General features: G+C 41.6%; 1 protein-coding gene across 3 annotated transcripts in view; it reads right to left on the reverse strand.

Annotated features, from left to right (window-relative positions):
* Positions 1–24,752, reverse strand: part of FAM91A1 (family with sequence similarity 91 member A1) — a 58,204-nt gene that overhangs the window by 11,401 nt on the left and 22,051 nt on the right. For 2 of the 3 annotated variants that reach the window (XM_038391357.2, XM_043507377.1), the window contains 9 exons: positions 23,531–23,663; positions 16,158–16,306; positions 14,305–14,439; positions 12,330–12,443; positions 10,365–10,437; positions 3,740–3,889; positions 3,212–3,319; positions 2,635–2,758; positions 869–938 (listed from right to left, as the gene is read on the reverse strand). In XM_038391357.2, coding sequence (XP_038247285.1) covers positions 869–938; positions 2,635–2,758; positions 3,212–3,319; positions 3,740–3,889; positions 10,365–10,437; positions 12,330–12,443; positions 14,305–14,439; positions 16,158–16,306; positions 23,531–23,663 — 1,056 coding nt within the window. The remainder of the gene's footprint in view (positions 1–868; positions 939–2,634; positions 2,759–3,211; positions 3,320–3,739; positions 3,890–10,364; positions 10,438–12,329; positions 12,444–14,304; positions 14,440–16,157; positions 16,307–23,530; positions 23,664–24,752) is intronic. The other variant, XM_043507376.1, reaches the window with a different exon arrangement.

Genomic DNA, 24,752 nt, shown 5'->3' on the forward strand with positions numbered 1-24,752 from the left:
AAACAGTGCCCTTCCAGAGGGCTTGTAGCAAGGGAGTGTGGCCTCCCTTCCAGACGGACGGAGGGACAGCTGCAACCGCCTTACAAGTACCAACAGACATAGGAAAGAACTTGTCAACAACTATATATGAGGATACACATGTGCATATCACAGAATTTCAACAAGTTGGATGCTTACATGGCAACTGTAGAAATGCTGAGGCATTGTAGAGGAAATTCCAAGGTAAACATGCTACATCAATGTGCTTAAACAAAAAGTCTTCCACAACATAGCCAAGAGTTTTACGCATTTTCTCTTTAACATTAACTCATCACTACATTGTTTACATGAAGAAACATACCAGACTTCTTCAACTAATAAAACTAGAATTTAACAGCATGTTTCATCTGTCACTCAGACTTGGCTAAATTTAGGACATGAGATTTCATTACTAAACAATTACAGTTTTAAATAAAAATATTTCTCTTAAAAGGGATATGGATCAACTTGATATTTAGAAGATTAGTAAGTAGCACCTGAGGCTACACTTGCCCAGAGTCCCTTAATAATATTTAGGATGTTATAAGCATGTTTCAAATCTCTCTCTCTCCTTTTGCTGTGAAAATCCATATAAAAACAGGGGAAACTGATTATACACGGAGCAGAGCAGTGAAAACATACCAAGTAAAAAACCAAACAATGGTATTTTCCCCCTCTTATTTCAATAAAAATTCAGAAAATAATGAGATTTTTAATATGACAATGTCTTTAATAGCTCTATCATTAAAAAATGAATAAGCCACAAACTTCTACACAATATTTAACAAAAAAGGCAAAACCAAAAGACAGACCATGCAGAAGTTCCTACATTTTGATTTTTTTCCCTTACCTGGAATGAATAAACAAAGTTAAGAACCTGTAGACACAGCTTTCTACTGGAATGCAAGAGTTTTTGAAGGCTGCCAAAATGAAAAAAGGAAAAGCTGTAAAACATAGCACGTGTCTAAAAAAAGTGCACGTGCGCTGATACATATTGTTACTGTAATGAACTAGAATACCAGGCTCATGATCTTAAGAGCAGCTCTAATGGTTCTTAACACCACTTGTTAAAATAAAACAGAATAATGTAATATTATCATTGTAGAAGAAGGGAAATTGCTAACTAAACTACAACCCCCCCCTCCCTGCTTTTAACTGCCTGGGTTTTGTTCCATTCAACAAGTGAATATCCAATTTCCTGAAGCTATTTATGTTTGTTACTATGATAAAAAGGTGTGGTTGAAAGTTTTTACTCAATATGTATAATGTACACGAAGCATGAATAATACATTACATTTTATTCTTGCTTCTTATGCTAGACCGTTCTAAAAAGTTATGATATATTGTGGTTCTTAGCATAAGTTACTTCTTAAAATGCAACACAGCAAAAGCTCCAATAAAGGTGACAAGCAACCTATTTACCTGTAAGATCCTCACTGCAGAGGCCTATTAGGGTCACATTTTCAAATGGCCATAACACAGCCTCTAAAATTGTGCCCCTAAATCAGACACATTTTGCCAAGAAAAGACGAACTATAATGAAAAGCCACCTTCAAAATGAGGAATACAAATCAGTGGCCATCACTTAAGTCCATAAGATTTTGTTATAATGCATAAGAACTGCCTTCCCAATATCAAATGCAGTAAAGCTACTACATTATTAGCTCTTACGGAATTTGAGTTTTGCTGATATTTTGATGATGAGAGGGAAGCTTGTGTAAAGGCTCTCTGTGGCTACTTCCCTCTGCCCTGTCCCTCTACAAAGGACTGTATTTATTCACACATAAAGAAGCCACCATTAATTTAAGAAATATAATCTAATCGAAGGTGCTGCATTTCAGTGAAACCGTTGCAATTAAACTGTCTGTCAGAGACCTCATTGAGCAAGAGAAGAAACGAATTACCATCAGAAATCCAATTTCCTATAGTCTCCAAAGTAAAATAAAATTCCTTGCAAAAAACATTTTGCTATATTAATCAATTGCAATGTGAAGTTTAATCTACAATAAAGATAGATTGCAAAGCAAGATTTTAAGTAGCCTAATCTCCACTCACACACCACATACATCAGTGGTTCTCTAACTAGGGCCACCGCTTGCTCAGGGAAAGCCCCTGCCAGGCCGGGCCAGTTTGTTTATCTGCCGCATCCGCAGGTTCGGCCGATTGCGGCTCCCACTGGCCGCGGTTGGCCGCTCCAGGCCAATGGGGCCAGCACATCCCTCGGCCTGTGCCGCTTCCCACAGCCCCCATTAGCCTGGAGCGGCAAACCGCGGCCAGTGGGAGCTGCGATCGGCCGAACCTGCGGACGCAGCAGGTAAACAAACCGGCCCAGCCCACCAGGGGCTTTCCCTGAACAAGCGGCAGCCCTAGTCTGAGAACCACTGCCATACATTATGGTATGATGCCCACGCTGACAAAAGCAGCCAAATATTCCTAGGGCTTGAGCTATGATCAATGAGCTATGGGAATGTATATTACAGCAAGTATCCTGGAGCCTAAAAGTGACTCCTACAATGTAATAACATGATACAGTACTACAGTTTCAAATTTTAATTTATTGCATTGCCAAAGCACAGATATGTTCTGCACACAATGGCTGTGCAAAAGAAACCTCACCTTTCTTTTCTACATAGTCCATGGGTAGCAATTTTTCTGCAGACTTTCCGGTTTAATTCAGAGCTAAACAGTGGAATTCCAAAGCATAATTCCAGGGGAACCCATTCCAGTTCTGTTGTGGGAACTACAAGACATAAACAAGAGACTAAAATGTTTTCTGAAGAGAACAGTAAATTGACCCTGAAAATTTTAACCCAGATCAGTTCTCTCTACAAAAAATAAAAATTGAAAGTCAGTAGCTGAACTGTACCAAAAGGTTCCTATCTCCCATTCTTTATAAAACTTGCACAATATTTACAAGACAGAACACTTCAAGCAATTCTGAGCCAAAAAAAAGATTCAAGAGGTCTGCATTAAAACATATTAACAGTATTGCACTATCTATATATCAATGTGTCAAATACATTAACTTTTTTTTTTAAATGTGTACTATTTGCTTAAAAGCATTAGAGGAGACATTAGGCAATGCTTGTATTGTGTGTTTAGATACTTTAATATTAGATTTCTGTCTGGACAGAAATATCTAAGGGAGAAATTTTCTTCCAGTAAATAATATAGGTCATTTGTAAGATCTTACCTTCAGGACTTTGCTTAGCTACAGAATCCACAGATGTGTCTTCAACAACAATTTCAAATGATTCTGTGCTCCCATTTACATCAGATCCTGATGCCAATTCAAGCTCACCTAAATTTAAGATATTTAATAATATTTAGTGGAACATAAGCTTAGTTACCTCCTGATGTATAGAATATACAAATTTTACTCATATGTGATGTATTGATAATGAACATGAAGTACCTCAAACTATTTACCTAAGGATGCATGGCATAAAGGAATAAAGAAAAACACAAGGATCTTACTTGGATCTGGTTTGGCACTAAAATAATCAAAGGAAACTAGGGATCTCCATCACTTCTACTTAAATAGAGTTTTATTTTCAAAATAAAACATTAAAGAGCTGACTGTTTTAAGAGAAGATTTCGTTTTGTACTTATTACTATATTCTAAACAATAAATTTATACACCTTGCTTTTTGTTTAAAAGGGGCATATGAATTCAAAGAAATTGACCGCCAAAGACAAATAGTCTTCACTGTTGACTAACCTTTTCCATCAGAAGCATCACTCAGCTTTCTGTTTGCGTGTCGACTGGAAGGATTCAACATGGTAACATATCCACAAAAATGCTGCAAATCCACTTTGTTGCTTAATATTCTCAATGCTTTATGAACGCCCATATTCACACGAGAGAAGTCTAGCAGAGAAAAAAAGCACACAAGTTTGCCTTTGCATCACTGCAAGAAGGTAGTAGAGCAACCATAGCACAACTATAGTTAATATCCAGGAAGTCAGGGCTAGACTTCTGATGGCGGTTCATTTAGGCATTTGGAGATTTCCCTTTCTTCTGTAGCTCCTAGGTTCAGATATCATGATGATGGGTATGGTATGGGAAACTGGGTAAATAGATCGCTTCTTCTTCCCCATTCCAAAAACAACATAGTACCTTAAGATATAGTGGCAAGGAGGGAAGAGAGAATGCAAGAATTAGTGGGTGCCATTTTCTCCACACCTTCAGCTAGATGGCAGAGTGCAGCAATTTCAATGCTGGACCTCACTGATGTCCATCTCTTCCACTAAGATGCAATCTGGATCTTCCACAATACTTTGGCCTGGAGTTTATGTGAGGTACGTTATGAAGCACAAGATAATACTGCAGTGCTCCCAGGTTTTGAGTCTGGTCATGGAGGAATTACTGGCATCAACAGCTGGATGTCAAAACCCAGAACGAGAAAGGGGGAGTGAGAAAGACCTCTCTGGCTTTCAGCTCAAAACTTTTCATCTGAGGATCAAGGTGAAAGGATGTGGGCCACTTTGCCAAAGACCAACAGGAGGAGAAGTGAATGTAGGAAATAGCTCATTGTAAACCTAAACAAATAAACTGGATTTAGACTCAGATCAGGTGTCTGTGTGTTTGCGTCAGGGAAGCCTGGCTGTTTAAAAATAGCCAGAGCCTCGCGAACCAGCTGAGCGGCAGCGAACCAGCGGAGCAGCGGGGACAGCAGAGCAGCTCACAGCAGGAGTTTGCCTGGGACTGGTAAGTATCCGAGTGTGTGTGTTTGCTTGCTGAGGAAGTATCCGAGCGTGTGTTTGCTGGGAGGGAGCCTGAGTGAGTGTCTGATTGGCTGCTAGCCTGCAGGGGGCGGGCATTAGGGTGTCTGTGTGTTTGCGTCAGGGAAGCCTGGCTGTTTAAAAATAGCCAGAGCCTCGCGAACCAGCTGAGCAGCGGGGACAGCAGAGCAGCTCACAGCAGGAGTTTGCCTGGGAGTTCGCCTGGAGTGAGCCCAGGGAGGCTTACATCTTGCCAACGTCTCTGAGGAAGCTCCGTAGTAGGTAGGTGATATGGAAGGGGGGGATTCAGCTGTTGTGACCTGCACTGGATGTGCCATGTTTGTCTTTCTTCCACAGGACAGAAGCGACTTTGTCTGTACAAAGTGCAAGCTGGTCTCCATATTGGAAGAGAAGATTGAAGGTCTGGAGCAACAGGTAACGACCCTGCGTTGTATACGAGAGACTGAGGATTTTCTGGACCAAACTCAGGATAGCCTTCTAGGGGCACAAAGCTCTAAAGATGTAGAGCAGGTTGCACAGAGGAGCCAAGAGGCCAGTGAAGAAGCTTGGCAACATGTGACCTCCAGAAGAGGTAAGCGGAATGTCCGGGTTCCAGTAACACAGACACAGGTAACTAACCGCTTTCATGTTCTCTCCACAGGTACCAATGCGGAGAGTGGACCAGATGATATGTCTGGGGGGAGAAAGCGGAAGGAGACTCCGCTGGTTGGGAGGCATGAGATGTGATGTCCTGAGGTTGGGGGTTCCACGACCACCACTCCCAAGAGGAGAAGGCGGGTGGTGGTGGTCGGGGACTCTCTCCTCCGGGGGACTGAGTCATCTATCTGCCGCCCTGACCGGGAAAACCGAGAAGTCTGCTGCTTGCCAGGGGCTAAGATTCGTGATGTGACGGAGAGACTGCCGAGACTCATCAAGCCCTCGGATCGCTACCCCTTCCTGCTTCTCCACGTGGGCACCAATGATACTGCCAAGAATGACCTTGAGCGGATCACTGCGGACTACGTGGCTCTGGGAAGAAGGATAAAGGAGTTGGAGGCGCAAGTGGTGTTCTCGTCCATCCTCCCCGTGGAAGGAAAAGGCCTGGGTAGGGACCGTCGAATCGTGGAGGTCAACGAATGGCTACGCAGGTGGTGTCGGAGAGAAGGCTTTGGATTCTTTGACCATGGGATGGTGTTCCATGAAGGAGGAGTGCTGGGCAGAGACGGGCTCCATCTTACGAAGAGAGGGAAGAACATCTTTGCCAGCAGGCTGGCTAACCTAGTGAGGAGGGCTTTAAACTAGGTTCACCGGGGGAAGGAGACCAAAGCCCTGAGGTAAGTGGGAAAGCGGGATACCGGGAGGAAGCACAGGCAGGAAGGTCTGTGAGGGGAGGGCTCCTGCCTCATACTGGGAATGAGGGGCGATCAACAGGTTATCTCAAGTGCTTATATACAAATGCACAAAGCCTTGGAAACAAGCAGGGAGAACTGGAGGTCCTGGTGATGTCAAGGAATTATGACGTGATTGGAATAACAGAGACTTGGTGGGATAACTCACATGACTGGAGTACAGTCATGGATGGTTATAAACTGTTCAGGAAGGACAGGCAGGGCAGAAAAGGTGGGGGAGTAGCACTGTATGTAAGGGAGCAGTATGACTGCTCAGAGCTCCGGTACGAAACTGTGGAAAAACCTGAGTGTCTCTGGATTAAGTTTAGAAGTGTGTGCAACAAGAGTGATGTCATGGTGGGAGTCTGCTATAGACCACCGGACCAGGGGGATGAGGTGGATGAGGCTTTCTTCCGGCAACTCACGGAAGCTACTAGATCGCATGCCCTGATTCTCATGGGTGACTTTAATTTTCCTGATATCTGCTGGGAGAGCAATACAGCGGTGCATAGACAATCCAGGAAGTTTTTGGAAAGCGTAGGGGACAATTTCCTGGTGCAAGTGCTAGGGGAGCCAACTAGGGGGAGCGCTTTTCTTGACCTGCTGCTCACAAACCGGGTAGAATTAGTGGGGGAAGCAAAAGTGGATGGGAATCTGGGAGGCAGTGACCATGAGTTGGTTGAGTTCAGGATCCTGACGCAGGGAAGAAAGGTAAGCAGCAGGATACGGACCCTGGACTTCAGGAAAGCAGACTTTGACTCCCTCAGGGAACAGATGGCCAGGATCCCCTGGGGGACTAACATGAAAGGGAAGGGAGTCCAGGAGAGCTGGCTGTATTTCAAGGAATCCCTGTTGAGGTTACAGGGACAAACCATCCCGATGAGTCGAAAGAATAGTAAATATGGCAGGCGACCAGCTTGGCTTAATGGTGAAATCCTAGCGGATCTTAAACATAAAAAAGAAGCTTACAAGAAGTGGAAGGTTGGACATATGACCAGGGAAGAGTATAAAAATATTGCTCGGGCATGTAGGAAAGATATCAGGAGGGCCAAATCGCACCTGGAGCTGCAGCTAGCAAGAGATGTCAAGAGTAACAAGAAGGGTTTCTTCAGGTATGTTGGCAACAAGAAGAAAGCCAAGGAAAGTGTGGGCCCCTTACTGAATGAGGGAGGCAAGCTAGTGACAGAGGATGTGGAAAAAGCTAATGTACTCAATGCTTTTTTTGCCTCTGTTTTCACTAACAAGGTCAGCTCCCAGACTGCTGTGCTGGGCAACACAAAACGGGGAAGAGATGGCCAGCCCTCTGTAGAGATAGAGGTGGTTAGGGACTATTTAGAAAAGCTGGACGTGCACAAGTCCATGGGGCCGGACGAATTGCATCCGAGAGTACTGAAGGAATTGGCGGCTGTGATTGCAGAGCCCTTGGCCATTATCTTTGAAAACTCGTGGCGAACGGGGGAAGTCCCGGATGACTGGAAAAAGGCTAATGTAGTGCCCATCTTTAAAAAAGGGAAGAAGGAGGATCCTGGGAACTACAGGCCGGTCAGCCTCACCTCAGTCCCTGGAAAAATCATGGAGCAGGTCCTCAAAGAATCAATCCTGAAGCACTTAGAGGAGAGGAAAGTGATCAGGAACAGTCAGCATGGATTCACCAAGGGAAGGTCATGCCTGACTAATCTAATCGCCTTTTATGATGAGATTACTGGTTCTGTGGATGAAGGGAAAGCAGTGGATGTATTGTTTCTTGACTTTAGCAAAGCTTTTGACACGGTCTCCCACAGCATTCTTGTCAGCAAGTTAAGGAAGTATGGGCTGGATGAATGCACTATAAGGTGGGTAGAAAGCTGGCTAGATTGTCGGGCTCAACGGGTAGTGATCAATGGCTCCATGTCTAGTTGGCAGCCGGTGTCAAGTGGAGTGCCCCAGGGGTCGGTCCTGGGGCCCGTTTTGTTCAATATCTTCATAAATGATCTGGAGGATGGTGTGGATTGCACTCTCAGCAAATTTGCGGATGATACTAAACTGGGAGGAGTGGTAGATACGCTGGAGGGGAGGGATAGGATACAGAAGGACCTAGACAAATTGGAGGATTGGGCCAAAAGAAATCTAATGAGGTTCAATAAGGATAAATGCAGGGTCCTGCACTTAGGATGGAAGAATCCAATGCACCGCTACAGACTAGGGACCGAATGGCTCGGCAGCAGTTCTGCGGAAAAGGACCTAGGGGTGACAGTGGACGAGAAGCTGGATATGAGTCAGCAGTGTGCCCTTGTTGCCAAGAAGGCCAATGGCATTTTGGGATGTATAAGTAGGGGCATAGCGAGCAGATCGAGGGACGTGATCGTTCCCCTCTATTCGACACTGGTGAGGCCTCATCTGGAGTACTGTGTCCAGTTTTGGGCCCCACACTACAGGAAGGATGTGGATAAATTGGAAAGAGTACAGCGAAGGGCAACAAAAATGATTAGGGGTCTAGAGCACATGACTTATGAGGAGAGGCTGAGGGAGCTGGGATTGTTTAGTCTGCAGAAGAGAAGAATGAGGGGGGATTTGATAGCTGCTTTCAACTACCTGAAAGGGGGTTTCAAAGAGGATGGCTCTAGACTGTTCTCAATGGTAGCAGATGACAGAACGAGGAGTAATGGTCTCAAGTTGCAATGGGGGAGGTTTAGATTGGATATTAGGAAAAACTTTTTCACTAAGAGGGTGGTGAAACACTGGAATGCGTTACCTAGGGAGGTGGTAGAATCTCCTTCCTTAGAGGTTTTTAAGGTCAGGCTTGACAAAGCCCTGGCTGGGATGATTTAACTGGGACTTGGTCCTGCTTTGAGCAGGGGGTTGGACTAGATGACCTTCTGGGGTCCCTTCCAACCCTGATATTCTATGATTCTATGATTCTATGATCAGGAAACTAATGCATGGTTTATGTTGGTTTGTATTTTGTCCAGTACCAATCTACAGTTTCAGGTGTTAAATCTCATACTTTGTATAGAGAAAGCTCAGCTTAGATATACAGTAGAACCTCAGAATTACGGAAACTTGGGAATGGAGGTTGTCCGTAACTCTGAACAAGACATTGGGAGGGCGGGGGGATTGGGGCTGCAGCTGTAGGGGTGTGTCAAGCTTCTGACCCTCAGGAGCACCAGGGCTCAGGGCTTTAGACCTGAAGGGAGTTCAGGGGCTCGAGGCTTCAGGCCTGCAGCTCCACACCTGATTTCAGCCTCGTGGGGGGCACCAGGGTTCGGGGCTTCTGGCCCAGGATGAATGCCAGAGCTTCAGCCCCACGGCTCCGTTCCTGGCTTCTGCCCGGGGCGGGGAGGGGGGAGAAGAGAACGCTGAGGCTTGGGGCTCCCCACGGCTCTGCTCCCGGTTTCAGCCCCGAGGCAGTAAAGTATTTGCTGTCTGTCTGATTACTTCTGGATCCACAGGGTATCCGGTTGACCGGCAAGTTCATAATTCTGGTGTTCGTATCTTTGAGGTTCTACTGTACATGGCCATCATCTTCCTCTCCATCCCCTTTAATCTTCAAAATGATTGACTAAGACAAGTTTAAGAAGCACTTCACAATCAGTAAATTTCTACTTCACTAAAAGTAATTGTGCTTGTGCAGACCTTGAAAGTGAAGATTAGGAAATTTAAAAGGGACATCATTAACTTGAAGCTTTTTTAAAAAAAACAAAAAAAATCCGTGTTCAATTTTTTATTTTCTGTATTACAGTCGTGCCCCAGAGTAATAGTCAAGATAGTTTAGCTGAATGCACAATTAAGAGCTCATCAACTGCCTAGATGTTTTCATCTTGCAGTATTCTGTAGGCAACACAGCAGTAATGAGTCTTGTGGAGAATAAGGTAGATTTAAAAGTTTTTTTCAATAAACTTGCATGCAACACAAAGAGCAGCAAGGAGGTGCATGTACAAGCAACGATGGGCATTAAAAGCTGGTGTTGTCCCAGAAAGTTTATGCAGGGAAAGAAAGATGGCCAGTAAATTAATTGGAAGTTGGGGTAATGGTTACAATAAGACTATCTTCCTCTACATTTAGAGCAGCACCCTGTAGACACTATGTAAGGATCCCTTCAATTTTCTCTTCCAACTTTAATCAACAGCTAGTAACATTGTAATCCTCTGCTATTAGAAAGTGGGCATTAATATATTTAGTTTAGCCTCTCCATACAAGGTAATTGTACAATAGCACTGAAGTCTTTGTTGCAGAATTCACATTAAAGACAGTTACCTCCTTGCTGTTCTGCTTCCTCAAATGGGAAAGGAATATGCATAGTTTCCCCCATTCCGTGCATGCCATGTCCCTGAACACCAAGAAATTAAAATCAGGGAAAGAAATCCATATATACTACTAGACCTTGCATTGATTTCTTAGTTCTGTTTGTTCTCTTTTGTTTAAGAAAGGCCAGATTGGTAACACTAATGTAACAAACAAGTAGACCAGATAAGACGCTTATATACCGAAGATTGTGGTTAGTAATTTTAAACAAATATTAATGTAAGCAACTCAAAGTTAAAATGTAATAAAAGAGGAACAGTTAGCTTTGTGCTTTACTAATCATAACTACAAGCGTCATTGTTAGTTTCAAAGTGGCATCACAGCATGGAGAACCTCATCCACAGAAATGCGCAAATAATTGATTTTCTTTTTCACTGAGGCTCTTACAGGTAAAGCATTTGGTGGTATATATAACATGAAAGTTACTTAATGTAATCCTAAATGTGCGCTTATTTGAGTTACTACTTTTTCTTTCAGTTGGTTTCTATATCTCCAAGATTTTAGCTAAACTAATGAAAGACACAAAAAGGATTCATACACAATGTCATATTATGGCATTTATTTTACTAAAACGTTAAAGACAAATATACCTATATATTTTTTTAAAAACCCGATGTAGTAGTTAATGTCAGTAATTTCATTAAAGAACCCTTCATTTCAGATGTTTATGAAGAGCCATAGAAATGCTTTTCACACCAAAAGCAATAGTGAATTATATTTAGCTGTTTTTGATTTAGATACAAGACCTAAATACCAAGTAGTCTCTCAAGAGGTGCTTTTCTTAGATGAGAACATTTTCAAACAGAACTACCTCTTATCACACACCATCTTGGCCTATAATCTTAGTATTTTCCTTCACCTTGAAACCGCTTTCTCACATCTCTTACACTTGTGAATCTGAATCTCACCACTTTGCAGTATTGCTCAGGTACATCACTCTCTTAGCCCCACTTATGCCAAAACCCTTATCTATGACATCTCTCTCATCTTTAATATTGCACCTCTCTTTTGGCCTCCCCAAGTCCCAGATGTCGAAGAGCCTTGGTTCAAAAGCCTTCTCATCAGTGACGCTGGATCACTTTTTACAGTGGGGGTGCTGAAAGCCATCTAACAAAACTGCAAACCCTGTGTGCTCAGAAGCAATGTAAAAAAGTACAATTCCCGCTCACACCAATGGGATTCTCAAGAACTATGCTAGCTTCATTCTGACAGCACACCAAACTTTTCACAGTGAAACCTGGGGGTGCTGCAGCACCTGTCGCATCCCTAGTTCCCACGCCTGTGCTTCTCATATGCCTCTCTTGACATCTGAATAACCTTCATGTATCTACCTCATCAAATCCATCTCACTTGAAAACCTCTTTTTTTTGTTAAAGTTGCTTAACTTATCCTTCTTTCCAGAGTTAATACAGTTAAAATAATAAGAAAAGAGTCTGGGATACAGTTTGTAGGAAAGTCCGTGAACAAAAAGTTGTGCAAGAGTACAAAAACACCCTAAAAGTTAGTACAAAATTGTACTAAGATACAAATATTATATGATCAGAAAGAAATAATTGAAAACCAATAAAAAATTTGTTAGTATAGAACTCTGAAAAAACAGGCATCTACAAAGCACAATTGTGATGCATCCCATACTTCTTGATTACATTTTAAATACACAGACTACGTTTTAATCCATATAACTGTATATGAATCACACAAGGGTTTTGGTTCAACATTTTAGTGACACAGTAATACACAAACTATACAATAAAGCCGGTCAAAATTTTTCTAAGTTCAAAATTTTGAAAAAAAATGAAGAGTTTTGAAAAAAATGTCAATTTTTTTCAGTTTCATTCAGTCACTTCTACTGTACATTACATATAAGAAAAAAATTTACTGAAATTAAGAAATTATCATATTCATATCATCAAGTACCTGAATTAGAACGGCAGAATGTGTTAAAGCATCATTCAACATTGTCAATACATTCGAAGTTAGGACTACTCCTGGGTCGTGACCCCAAGATGTTATTAGTAAGCGATCATACCCCTAAAAGAAAGGAACAAAATAAAAAGCAGTAGTAATTGATTGTCCAAAGTATATAAAAGTGAAAAGCTAAATCATTAGGCTAACAGTAAAGTGTTACAATTAGGAAATTACTGCCAGTATTTTCAGTAATATACCATTTTATATTGTGTTATAACATCACTGTTACACCCAGGCTCCTTCTAGTGATGGAGGCAGAATTTTGAGGTTGGGGGTTTCCTAACATGCTAGTACGAACAGGATATATCTGCTGTAAAGACTTGTGACAATGTGCAGACACCACAATGTTCCTTGAGAAGGGGAGATAAAAATATTCTCATATAAATTTGGAAGGTAAGAATATGTGCTGAGAAACTTTAAATCTGCCAGCAGTACTCAGAATGGTAATGGTGTTCTATCAATGTGGAGTATATCTTCAGAGAAAAATAATGACATGGAAGCACTTTCCTTTTCTCTAAAGATACGATTGTGAGAGAGCCTCATTTCGGAAGATTAAAAAGTCCTAGGAATGTCTCCGGATAAAAAGTGTATATTTTTAACAAAATGCCACTGCAACAAGCAATAGTGAAAACAAGAACAACATTTTTGCATGGTAACAAAAAAAGGGTGTGCAGACAGATAAGATGTCCCAAGAAAAAAATTATTGGTATAGAACTTGAGACTACTTGGTACAAGGAAAAACCGCTATGTCAGCAAACCTCAAATCTGATTCTATAAGGAAATTTACAAGGCAACTACATAGAGTGCTTTTAAAAATATAAAAAAAATCCACACCATACATTTGCAAAGTATTGAAGCTTTGGGTTAGGCCTCACAGCATGAATCAAGATCCAGTTTGTTAGTATTATAGAACCTCTTTGTGGACTGGGAATCCACACTCACCTGACCTTTTATTACTTTATTTTTGAGACATGACTTTTCCCCATGCCAATTTTACAACAAAAAATAGGAATATAAAATGAGGGAGAGAGAGCAAAACAAGATCTCTGTGTTTTCATTCCTGATGTCTACAAATACTGATGCCAGAAACTGTTGCTACTGTAGCTACATCAAAGGATGCATGCATCTCTCTGTCTATCTCCACTCACTCACAAGGCCAGTTTCTTAAATGTCTCACTTCTCTTTGGAAGGGGAGACATGAAGAATATAGAGTCCTGTTCCTCAGTTTAAATTGATATTTGACCAGGAGGAGATGCTATAATTTTAATTCAGCCAAGTTTGCCTTGGCCATTGCAACTTCCACCACCAGGATTGTGTTTTCCATTTAACATCTTTGACACGGACAAAATGGTAGGAGAAAACTGCCATACCTCTTTTAATCAATCCAAAGCAGTATGAATACAGTCATCCTAATTGCAGAAGACATCTCCAGGTGCTTCAAAAAAAAAAAAAATCTCTGTTCTAGGACCCAAACAGTCTCCAGAATGAAGGTGATAGTCTTAACCATTTTCTCAAACTATGAGAGAAGCATGCATGTGAGAGATTTTTATTTTTTGTTTTGTTTGGGGGATGAAGGGAGAAGAGAGAAGATCTGATTCTCTAAGGTAGAATCCTTGCACTCTGGAGTAGAAGCCTAATCTTTCCCAGCAAAGATATGCTTGCTCCTCATAAGTCTTCTGCTACTGCAGCCTCCTGTGTGTCCAGATAGTACTCCTGAACAACCACCACCACCATCTAAAGTGTTTACTTCATACTAAGAGGATCTGCAGTATGATGCATTAAATTAAAGCTAGGGAAAATAGTGTCAAGTTTGTTGGAACAACACTGATATAAACAGCAACAGAAGCAATCAACAGTTCCTTCGTTGGGAGAAAATGCAGATTCCATTTGAGGGGAAAAAAAAAAAAAAAGCACATAAACATACCTGAAAAATATCTGGAAGTTTTCTAAGCCTTGTCCCTTTAGACAGCAATAGGGATGGTGGTCCTTGACCAGTAATATGGTAAATATACAATTTGAACCAAACGGAGCTAACTTCTGGTATAGCTGGTCCAATATGCTGAAGAAAGATCAATCAAAAAATGAAAAAGCATCATTTGAATTGCAACTATTACAAGTACAATTATGGGATAAGAAAAAAAGGCAGAACTTTGTTATTTTACTAGAGTTTGGTACACTTAAATAGCAGATGAGACTGGCCTCATGGCCAACAGCTGCAACACCTCACTATTACATGGTGAATCCAAGTTTTAAGATTCAAACTCAGCTATCCCTTCATTCCCTGGGTATAACAGAAGATGGGAAGGACACTCTTGTTTGAAAGCTAGATTTGTTAAAGTTTGCTAAAGGTACAGTACATACACACCGATTGGACACTTGCTCAAACACAATGCTGTAAACAAGCTGGCTATCTTACAGAATTTGGTTACCAAGTTGACGACATTACTTGCCCTTTTAATTTATACCGCACAGTATGTTTTGCTATTCTAACGTTCACTGCAGAGGTCTGATACATGAAGCTAAGTAATACACTAAGTAAACAAACTCATAAAGCAAGTTACAGTAGCTTCACAGATGATTATATAATGCATTTTCCTAAATTATTGAAAGCTGATCCCCCTTCTGGAAAATTAAGCCTATGGCACCCCTTCTCCCACAGCCCAGGCATATGTTGTGAAAGGGTTATCCATCTTAACGCATCTACCATTCAGGGTTGTTCTAGTGATTTATTTTTAATGAAAGCTGACAACCTGGAGAACACATCAGAAATCTTCTTACAGCCTCCCCCCACACTTAGTTCTTCAGACACCCCCAGGGGGACATGCCCCAGGATTTGGGAAACATTGACAGAATGCATCATGTGATGACAAGTCAACACTTAAACACTGTAGCACTTTAATGAAGATGCTCTAAGCCAGCAGTTCTCAAACTATGGGGTGGGTCTCCCAAGGGAGGTGCGGGTATGCGTCAAGGGAGGCGAAGCTGTGTCCCTTTTTCTTTTCTAAAAGAGCTCGTGCTGTCAACTAATGCAGAAGGGCCTGGGAGGCAGGGATAAAGGAGACAGCTAGAATAGAGAGTGCTACTTTAGGGAATAAATTAAGGCCTTTAGTACACCACCCTTATTGTTATGGCGCAGTATCTTACTATGTGCTATTCAACATGAGTACAGGGTAGTGAACTAGGTTCTAAAATAGTATCTCTTCTGGAAGATGCAAAATATCTATTTTGTTTCCTGGTGCATATATATAATCTTCTTACTGTATATGTTCCATTCTATGTATCCAATGAAGTGGGCTGTAACCCACGAAAGCTTATGCTCAAATAAATTTGTTTGTCTCTGAGTACTCCTGTTCTTTTTGCGTATACAGACTAACACGGCTGCTACTCTGAAAACCGATAAGAGAGTAGAAGACTTTATTTCCAAAGGGCTCACAGTATGGGAGTTCTAAGAACATGAATTCAAAACATTAAATATATAGAAAGGAACATCTGTCACAGAACTTTTTAACTAGAGAGATAATTACCACACAGACATTTAGTAAATAAATTCAGCTTAATAAATAGGCACATTATACCTCACTAAACTCTGATTTTCATGAAACAATTGTAATATAATAATACGGTTTTACATGCAAATCATTCAGAGCAAAAAATTCTAATGAAGGTAGCTTCTATGAAAAAGATCCAAAGAAAACTGCTTTTATGTTAAAAGTATTATTTCAAAAATGAAGTGCAATAATATCACAGACTCAGATTCCTTTCAAAGTGGATTTTCACCTGGGGGGTACAGCTGCTGATGGGTCGAATTTCATTGGTAAGCGGCGCCATGGAGACAAGTAGCGTGTAGTTTTTGTTTAGAACTCTACTGCAGGTTGCAGGATCCAAGCCCAGCAAACTCTCACATCGTAAGAGATCCAAAGGAAAACCTAGATTAAAAAGCATCAAAAGACACTTTGAATACAGATAGAAAAGGAACATACACAACCAGTAACAATTCTAACAACATATGAATCAGAGAAGAATCCAGTTCTTTCCCTGAGATGTGTTGGTTCTTCAGGCTGAAAGATTAAGAGTCTAGTCTGTCACTAGAACACGGAGATATATTATTTTTACAGGCCGGTTTTTCAGAGTTGAACTTTTAACATTAAGCAACTTGGCTTTTGACTGTTTAAGCTAACTCAGTATCTTAAACAGGTATTTGTGACTATGTTCTAGATGTTAAATTGGCATCTAGTCTGCTTACTTAGGAGCAAAAACATAGGCCAGAGAAAATGGAATACATAAAAAACTAGCTGCTATGTTGCTTTTTACTCAATGCTATGGAGCTGGCCAATGCCAATGTTTTGGCCAGCAAAGGATTACATCTAGCACCTGGAATCCTGGAAGTATTCAAGGATATCCTGGCATACTGATGTACTACTACAAAGCAGTATTTCAAATCTATGCCTGAACTTGGTATCTGACAGAGAAACATAACTTATACCTCACTGCCTACTTGACCATATGAAGAAGAGTTTCCTACTCAGTGAATTACAAGAGTCAATATCTAATATTAAAGAACAATGGTTATCTGTTCTTCAAGGTGTGGGTGCAGACATATTCCACTCAGATACGAGTGTGTGCCCAATGCACCAAAGCCGAAGAACTTTGCCTAGCTGTACCCATAAAGGTGGTACTTATGCCCTATGGCCATTAGCCCCTCCCCAGCAACTGACCCCGCACAGTTCCATCCCACCGAATGTCAAGAGCAGAGACTTCGATGCAGAGGGAAAGGAGGGTGGGTTGTGAAATACAAGTCTGAAATACATCTCAAAGAACAGCAGTTACAGAACTGATAAGTAGCCATTTTTTTATGTCAGTGATTGTAGATGTGTATTCTACTCAGGCAACTCACAAGCAGTAATCAGAGGTGGGACTTGAAGTCTATTTAAATAATGATTGTAGCACTATCTTCACAAAGTTTGTATCTGAGATGCTGCGGTAACTAAATAACGTTTGGTAAAAGTACTTACAGAACCCATATCACAGCCTGACAAATGTCCAACATTGAAACATTGCTGAAAAATGCAATCGATAACACTTGGGCTCTCGTCAAATGAGCCCGTAATCTCTGTGGGGATGCAGATTGATCTACTCCATAAGCTGTAGTAATGCAGGAAGTTATTCATCTGGAAATTATCTGCACAGAAACCATCTGACCCTTCATTCAGTCCACACAAGAAATAAAAAAAGTCAAGGAAATGTCCAAAAAGGCTGTCCTCTCTAGGTAAAATGCCAAGTACTGCTCACATCCAACATGTGAAGTCATTGTTCAAGTGCATTTGAACGCAGTTTAGTAAAGAACACTGGTAAGTAAATCACTTGGTTAAGGTAAAGCTGTGAAACAATTTTTGACAAAAATTTTGGATGTGGCCCCAGCCACACTTTGTCTTTGAAAAAACATGTATACAAGGGCTCCAGTAATAAACCCTGCAGCTTACTTATTCTCCTTGTAGATGTTATTGCAACAAGGAAAGCTGCCTTCTGGCACAGAATGGGACTGAGAAAAGGCTACCAGAGGCTCAAACAAAGGCCCCATCAGGGCAGCTAAACATATATTATGTTACCACAAGGGAATAGGCCGTTTCACAGGTGGGTGGAGACGACTGACTCTTCTCAGAAATCCCATTACCATGGAGTTCATGAAAACTGACTTCCCTTGGATGGGCAGATGAAAAATGCTGACATCGTTGCTAAGTGAACCCTCAATGAACTGATAGAAAGACCAGATGATTGAAGGCATAACAGTTACTTCAAAATGTCCTGAATATAGGCCAGTAGCAGCTGAACTCCCCGAGTTAGCAATCAAACTGAAAATCATTTCCACTTGGCCAAATAGTAGCCCTAGAAGATGGCTTTCTACTCTTAAGCCACACTTGTCAAACAGCTTCCAAATATCATTCCTTCTCTTCATCAAACCGTACAGCATCCACACCGTGAGGAGCAGGCTGTTCAATATTGAATGCCAAATCTGACAATGGTCAGTAGGTCAGGATAAAAAGATATGAGCAGTTGAGGAAATCAGAGGAAATCAGAGAACCAGCACTGCCTTGGCCAAGCTGGTGCAATGAGAATCATTCTAGCATAATCCAACTTCAGTTTGAAAACAATCTGTGTGATGACAGAAATCCCAAGGAAAGACATACATGAGTGCTAATCCCCAATTCACGAGGAAGGGATTTGTCAAGGATCTTGGACTGAGGCCCACCTGGGAGCAAAACGAATGGGCACTTCTTGTGGTCTTTTGTTGCAAACAGGTTGACAGTTGGAATGCCCCATTCTCCGAAGATGGACCTTAACACACTGTTCTTCAGAGACAACTCATGATTCTGAGAAAATACTTTGCTGAGGTGATCACATTAGCAATTCCTCACCCCCAATAAGTGAGCTGCTGTGGGTATGATGTTCTCCCTGATGCAAAATGCCAAAACTTTACTACCTTCTGACAAAGATGGTTGGAGTGAGGACCCTTGTTTGTTCACATAGCATACCACGGTGGTATTGTCAGTGAGTATATGAACCTCTGTGTCTGATGTGTGACCGAAAGGGCCAGCCTGCATTGTAAATGGCTCAGTGCTACAGGATGTTGATAGGAAGGAAATATTCCTATCTATCCACACTCCCTGAACTTTCAAAATCTCCAGATATATTCCCCAACCTATTGCAGAGGGATCACTGACGTTATGATCCGTGGAGAAAAGATGAAGAAAACACCTCTGCAAACATTGATTTGGTTCCTCCACCACTTGATGGACTGCAGGATGGGTGGCAGCACTCGCACCAGGATGTCCAACTACTAAAAATGTGGGTGATACACTAGCTTAAGCCAAACCTGAAGATGACGAAGATGTAGTCTCGTATCCTGGACCATGTAAGTACACATGGCCATATGATCCAGTAACTTCAGGCATACCCAAATTATGGCAGAAGGATAAACTTGGAGGGACAGACAGAAACAACAATTATCTGAAATCGTTCCCCTGGCAGTAATACCCTTGTACTCGTACAATCTAGTAGGGCCCCAATGTTTTGTGTGGTACTAAAGTTGATTTTGCTTTATTTTTTATTAGACCTAGATGACTAAAAAGATGCAGAGTGAACGGGACATAGCTGAGCAATTGGTCTTTGGACTTACCCCTCACCAACCAATTGTGCAGGTAGGGAATCACATGTATTCCTACTCTCCTGGGATGTGCTATTACTACAGCCATGCATTTAGTAAAAACTCAAGGAGCTAAAGGGGAAAACCATGTCTTGATAATGCTGCCCCTGCAACTACAAATCTCAGAAACAGCCACACTGAAATAGTCATCTTCAACATCTAGGGCATCAAACTAGTCATTTGGAGGAGGACAGTAGCTAGGGTAATCATGTGGAATCTCATGTACTTGATGCACCTGTTGAGACCCCTAAGATCAAGAATAGGGCTCAGGAAATACTGCGAGTAGAATCTTTTCCCCTGATATTGTAGAGGGACTTCTTCTATGGCCCCCAAATCCTGCAGAGTCCACAGCTGCTAGAGATGCAGTGACTTGTGAGAGAGGTCCATGAAAAGGGACAGGGTGGAGGAGGGGACACAATGTGGGAAATGGAGAGAAACTGAATGGCATAACCTGATCCCACAGTGCTGAAGACCCATTTGTTTGTGGTCATAGCTTCCCAAGCACTGTGGAAGTGAGAAAGGCCATCCCCGAACAGCTACAAGTTCACAACTGGAATGCTGCTCTTGATCTGACAGTCAAAATTGCTGCTTGCCAAAAGTTGAAGGAGGACAGACTGGCTGATTAAAAGTTAGACCCAGGTAGTCTTCTCCTGTATGACTTATTTCCCTTTCTAGAATGGTCCTTCTGTCAGGCCCGATATGGTGTCTGCCAGAAATACCACTGGCACAGATATTGCCGGTGCTAACCAGTAAAATACCCTTTGGTTTGGGTATAAATCCCCAACACACACGAGTCCTTCAGTGAATGCGAAGTCTCATCTGTTTTGTCAGAGAACAAAATATGACCACCAAAGGCTTTTTGCATTTTGCTACACACTCAGAATTCACAAACAAGAAAAGGAGTACTTGTGGCACCTTAGAGACTAACGAATTTATTTGAGCATAAGCTTACGTGTAGCTCACGAAAGCTTATGCTCAATAAAATTTGTTAGTCTCTAAGGTGCCACAAGTACTCCTTTTCTTGTTTGCGAATACAGACTAACACAGCTGCTACTCTGAAATCTGTTAGAATTCACAAAATCATATTTTGACAGCAGGGGCTGGGGATTTGCAATGCTCATTTGCAAGGACTGAATAATGTCAAGTTGTGTGTATTTTCTTGCACAAACTCCACTTCAATACCCATAGCTGAAGCCATTTATCTGAGAAGCTCTTAATGGAGCTTAAAATCTTCAGGCACTGGGAGGAAGACTCCAGTACCATGGAGTCATCCAGTGATGAGCGTGACGATGGAAGCGGAGCCACTGGAATCTTCTGCAGTAATACATGCTCTTGTATGAGTGGTTCAGTCTGAAACTACTCCAAGGAAGCTGCCTCCATTTGAGTCTGCAATATAGGCAGCTGAGCAGATGATACTACAGGTTGGTTGAGCAACCTAACCCTGGAGTGAGTCAAAGACCAGGACTTTACTGAATGTGGAACATCCCACAGAGCTACTGGGTATAGGAATTTGGCACTGATGGCCAGTATGCACTAGGCCAAGAGCCCATCTCTAATGTAGGAACAGTGCCAATCCTGGTACCAATCGTGGTCCACAGGAGTTCTCCACCATCTCCTAGAAGTGTGTCTCAAGGATGAGGGAGAGAGGGAAGATGTCCCTGAGCTTGATGAACCTTCATAGTAACAGAAGGTAACAGAGGAGCCATCCTGCATGGAGTGAACAAACATCACGCCTCATCTGAGACCCAATATGCTGGCTGTATCAGCATCGGAGGTAAGAAAAGAAGTCAGCACCTTGAGGATTGCCACGATATCACATTCTCATTTGGTACTAACATTGAAGATAGCACAGACACCAGAGTCAGTACTCATTCTAAAGATATGGTCTGTACCACAGTCATCATTGGTGCCACAGATGGCAACAGTTCCAACGGACCACTCAGTACTGATAAGAAAGCAGTGCTCAATTGTCCACTGTGAGTGTTAGGCAATGCCGGCAATTGGGATGTCTTTGGCATCACACCAGGCAGCACTGCCCATATCAATGGTTTCTGGGCTACTGAATGCTCCTGAGTAATTGGAGAACCAGGAACAGAGAGAGGCAAAGCAAGTCTGACACTGCCTGGTATTCTAGTAGCAGGGAAACAGTCGATGCTGACATTGTCAGTACCAGCATCTCATGGATGGCATCAGAGTCAACAGTACAGTGTCGAACTGATGCTGCCTTGGTAACAGAGCAGATAGCCCAGCTCCATCTCACATCCTGGTAGATCAGTCCACACTCCTCCTGGAAGAGAATGATGACAGCTCTGAAGTAGCTGCAGTCCATTTTGTGAGACCTTTTTCTCGGAGGACTTGAAGAAGGAAAACGATCTATCTTCCTCCTGCGAGAGGTATCAGAGTCCGGCTGAGAAACATAAGCTCACTCCAGCTCTGAAGTTGTTTGAGAGGCCAGACGATCTGTAGAGGTCCCTTGTACCAAAGTGAGCCTCATGGTTTACACTCAGGTGCTGCCTGAGTCTCAAGTCCATTGCCACCTGCATTCTTTTTTTAAGAGACTCGCAGATGGAGAACCTTTCTCTAATGTACCTTTCTCCTAGCCACAATAAACACCGCATGTGGGGATAACTATTGGGAATAGCCAACCCACATAATGGACAGTGTTTGAATCCTGATGACAGCATCCCATCAGGATGAGGAGTTAATCTAACTATTCTTAGCTAATACTAGTTAACTATTTATAACAAAAACTCAAAAGACTGAGATAAGAAACAGCATGTAGGAAATACCACATGAAATGCTCCAACTCTAGTTGCAAGTTGTGAGAAGGAATGGAGGGGGTTGGGTGGTGCTACCCTTAAATAGCCAGGGGATGGACTAACGGCCACAGGATGCAACCTCTGCCCCTATGGGTACCACTACGTTCTAAGTTCTCTGACTTCGGAGTGCTAGGTGCACACACACATACACACCTGAGTGGAATACACATCTCCAATCACTCAAATCATATTACACTTTTTCTATTATTTGCCATTATACCACACTATAAAAGATACTTGGGCTAAGTATATTGGTGAAAATCTGGTGAAATACCATTAATTCAAGATAGCAGAGCAGTACTTAGTTCATTTGCTTCCAAACAATTCTCTCTATAGAATAGAGCAATACAAGTGAATAATATGATTCTGCCTTCCAATGACCTAATCCTGTGAGGTGCTGAGCACCTAAATATCCCAACTATGATTAGCACGGAGAGTGCTTAGCACCTTGCAAGATCAAGCTCTTATTTGTTAAAACAAAACCAAAAAAAAAATCAATCTTATTGATAGATTTAGTTATCACAGAATTGCAGTTTTGGGATATATTTCAGGTTCATAGAGATAGCTGACCTAGCAGCAAGAAAAAAGTTTTGGGGGTTCATCTTGATGATGGATTTTTGCAGTGAAGCATGTTTGGAATTTTTTTGAGGGGAGGGGGATTTTCACAGGCATAAAGGATAACTAGGCATTCACGTGTTTGTGTGTGTGTGTGCATGTGCGTGCAATGAGAGTTGTGCCTAACTCCCCTCTGTGCCTTTGAAATATCTCCACTTAGTACATTTAGTCATGCAGAAATATTCCTCCTTTACTATCCTTGAATGTGTGTGGTTTGTAACCAGCTCCCTCCCACACCAGCCCAGTTTGCCCTTGGTCTTGCAGTGAAATCAATCTAGTGCTTCAAACACCAGTCTACTGCCATGTAAGTGACTGATGTGTCAGATGTGACAAGGATGGATCACTGGAGGCTCAACACAAGCAGCAGTGGACTGAAAGGCCCAATTTCAGGAAAGCATCCCATTCAGAAAGGGCACTTGATGAGAAAACTCTTTTTAAAGAGAACACATGATAGATAAACAAACATAACTTCGAGAGACTGGACAGTTTTCCCAAAACAGTAACTTTCACTATACCATTATTTGGTTGTTCAGGTTGTGCAGCTTGTGCCACTAGGTCTTTGTTATGCCGCAAAAACAGTATTGTGTTTCTCAGAGTAAGTGCATGATCAAAGTATCTCTGTGCCTCCCCTTCACCTGTGCTTTGAACCTAAACAAAAAATCATATAAAGGTGTACATGTTGTATACTGTTTCTGTAAATACCACTTCCACAAATACTAGATTAAGAAGTTATTACAAACATTCTACAGTCAGCATTTAAAAGGTGCAATTGCCTTCCAGTTTTTCAGCAAGAATGATCCATAGCAACCATCAAGTTAAGTGAAAGCTGGCAAAGCTTGTCAAATACTGTAATGTTAAGTATATTAGCAAGACATCAAAATTAAGTGAAGGAGAGGAATCCAAAAATATATATCCAACAACTTCAGTTGTACTGTATCATCATTGTTCAATATAACTTACCACTGAAAGGGTAAGGATGCCATAATAAAGGATGCCATAATAAAGTCATAGCAATTACAGAAAAAAAATCTACAAGTATATAACTGTATAGTTATCTTAAGAAATTGATTGGTTTGTTTAAAATTATGGTAGATATAAGATCAAAAGGTTAAAAAAAATAAATAAAAAAAAACCCAGGTCTGGAAAATTATGGCCTACAAATTCCAGTCCTTAATGACCAAGTTTTCAAAGGCGTGTGAATGCAAAAATATGCACATTTACAGATACCCAAATCCAGCAAAGAAAAAGCCAGTGCTAGCTCACAAGTTAGTGGTTGTGTGAACATGTATCTACAGATGTATGCACATGAGGGTTTGTGAGGTTTAGTGTTTTTTCATATCTTCACTTAGTGACTGCACTTTTATACATGCACTTCTGATAATGTCATCTTAAAAAAAGCCATTACTGGCACAGACATATAGGACAGACTCCATTTTAATGGGACATAAAAAACAGAGGATCGAATATTCCCACGCATGTGTTCCTACCAATATTATTATGTACAAAGAGGGGTAACAAGAAGCTCCTAAGGCAAACGCACAAGACCAGAAATACATATCAAATACTGATAGTGTAAAACGCACGCACACACACACACACACACACACACACACACACACACAGAAATATCTTAAAAAGAAAAGGAGTACTTGTGGCACCTTAGAGACTAACAAATTTATTAGAGCATAAGCTTTCGTGAGCTACAGCTCACTTAAGCTCTGAAAAACTTTAGACTGT

Source organism: Dermochelys coriacea, chromosome 2 (assembly GCF_009764565.3).
Source record: "Dermochelys coriacea isolate rDerCor1 chromosome 2, rDerCor1.pri.v4, whole genome shotgun sequence".
Classification (NCBI taxonomy): domain Eukaryota; kingdom Metazoa; phylum Chordata; order Testudines; family Dermochelyidae; genus Dermochelys; species Dermochelys coriacea.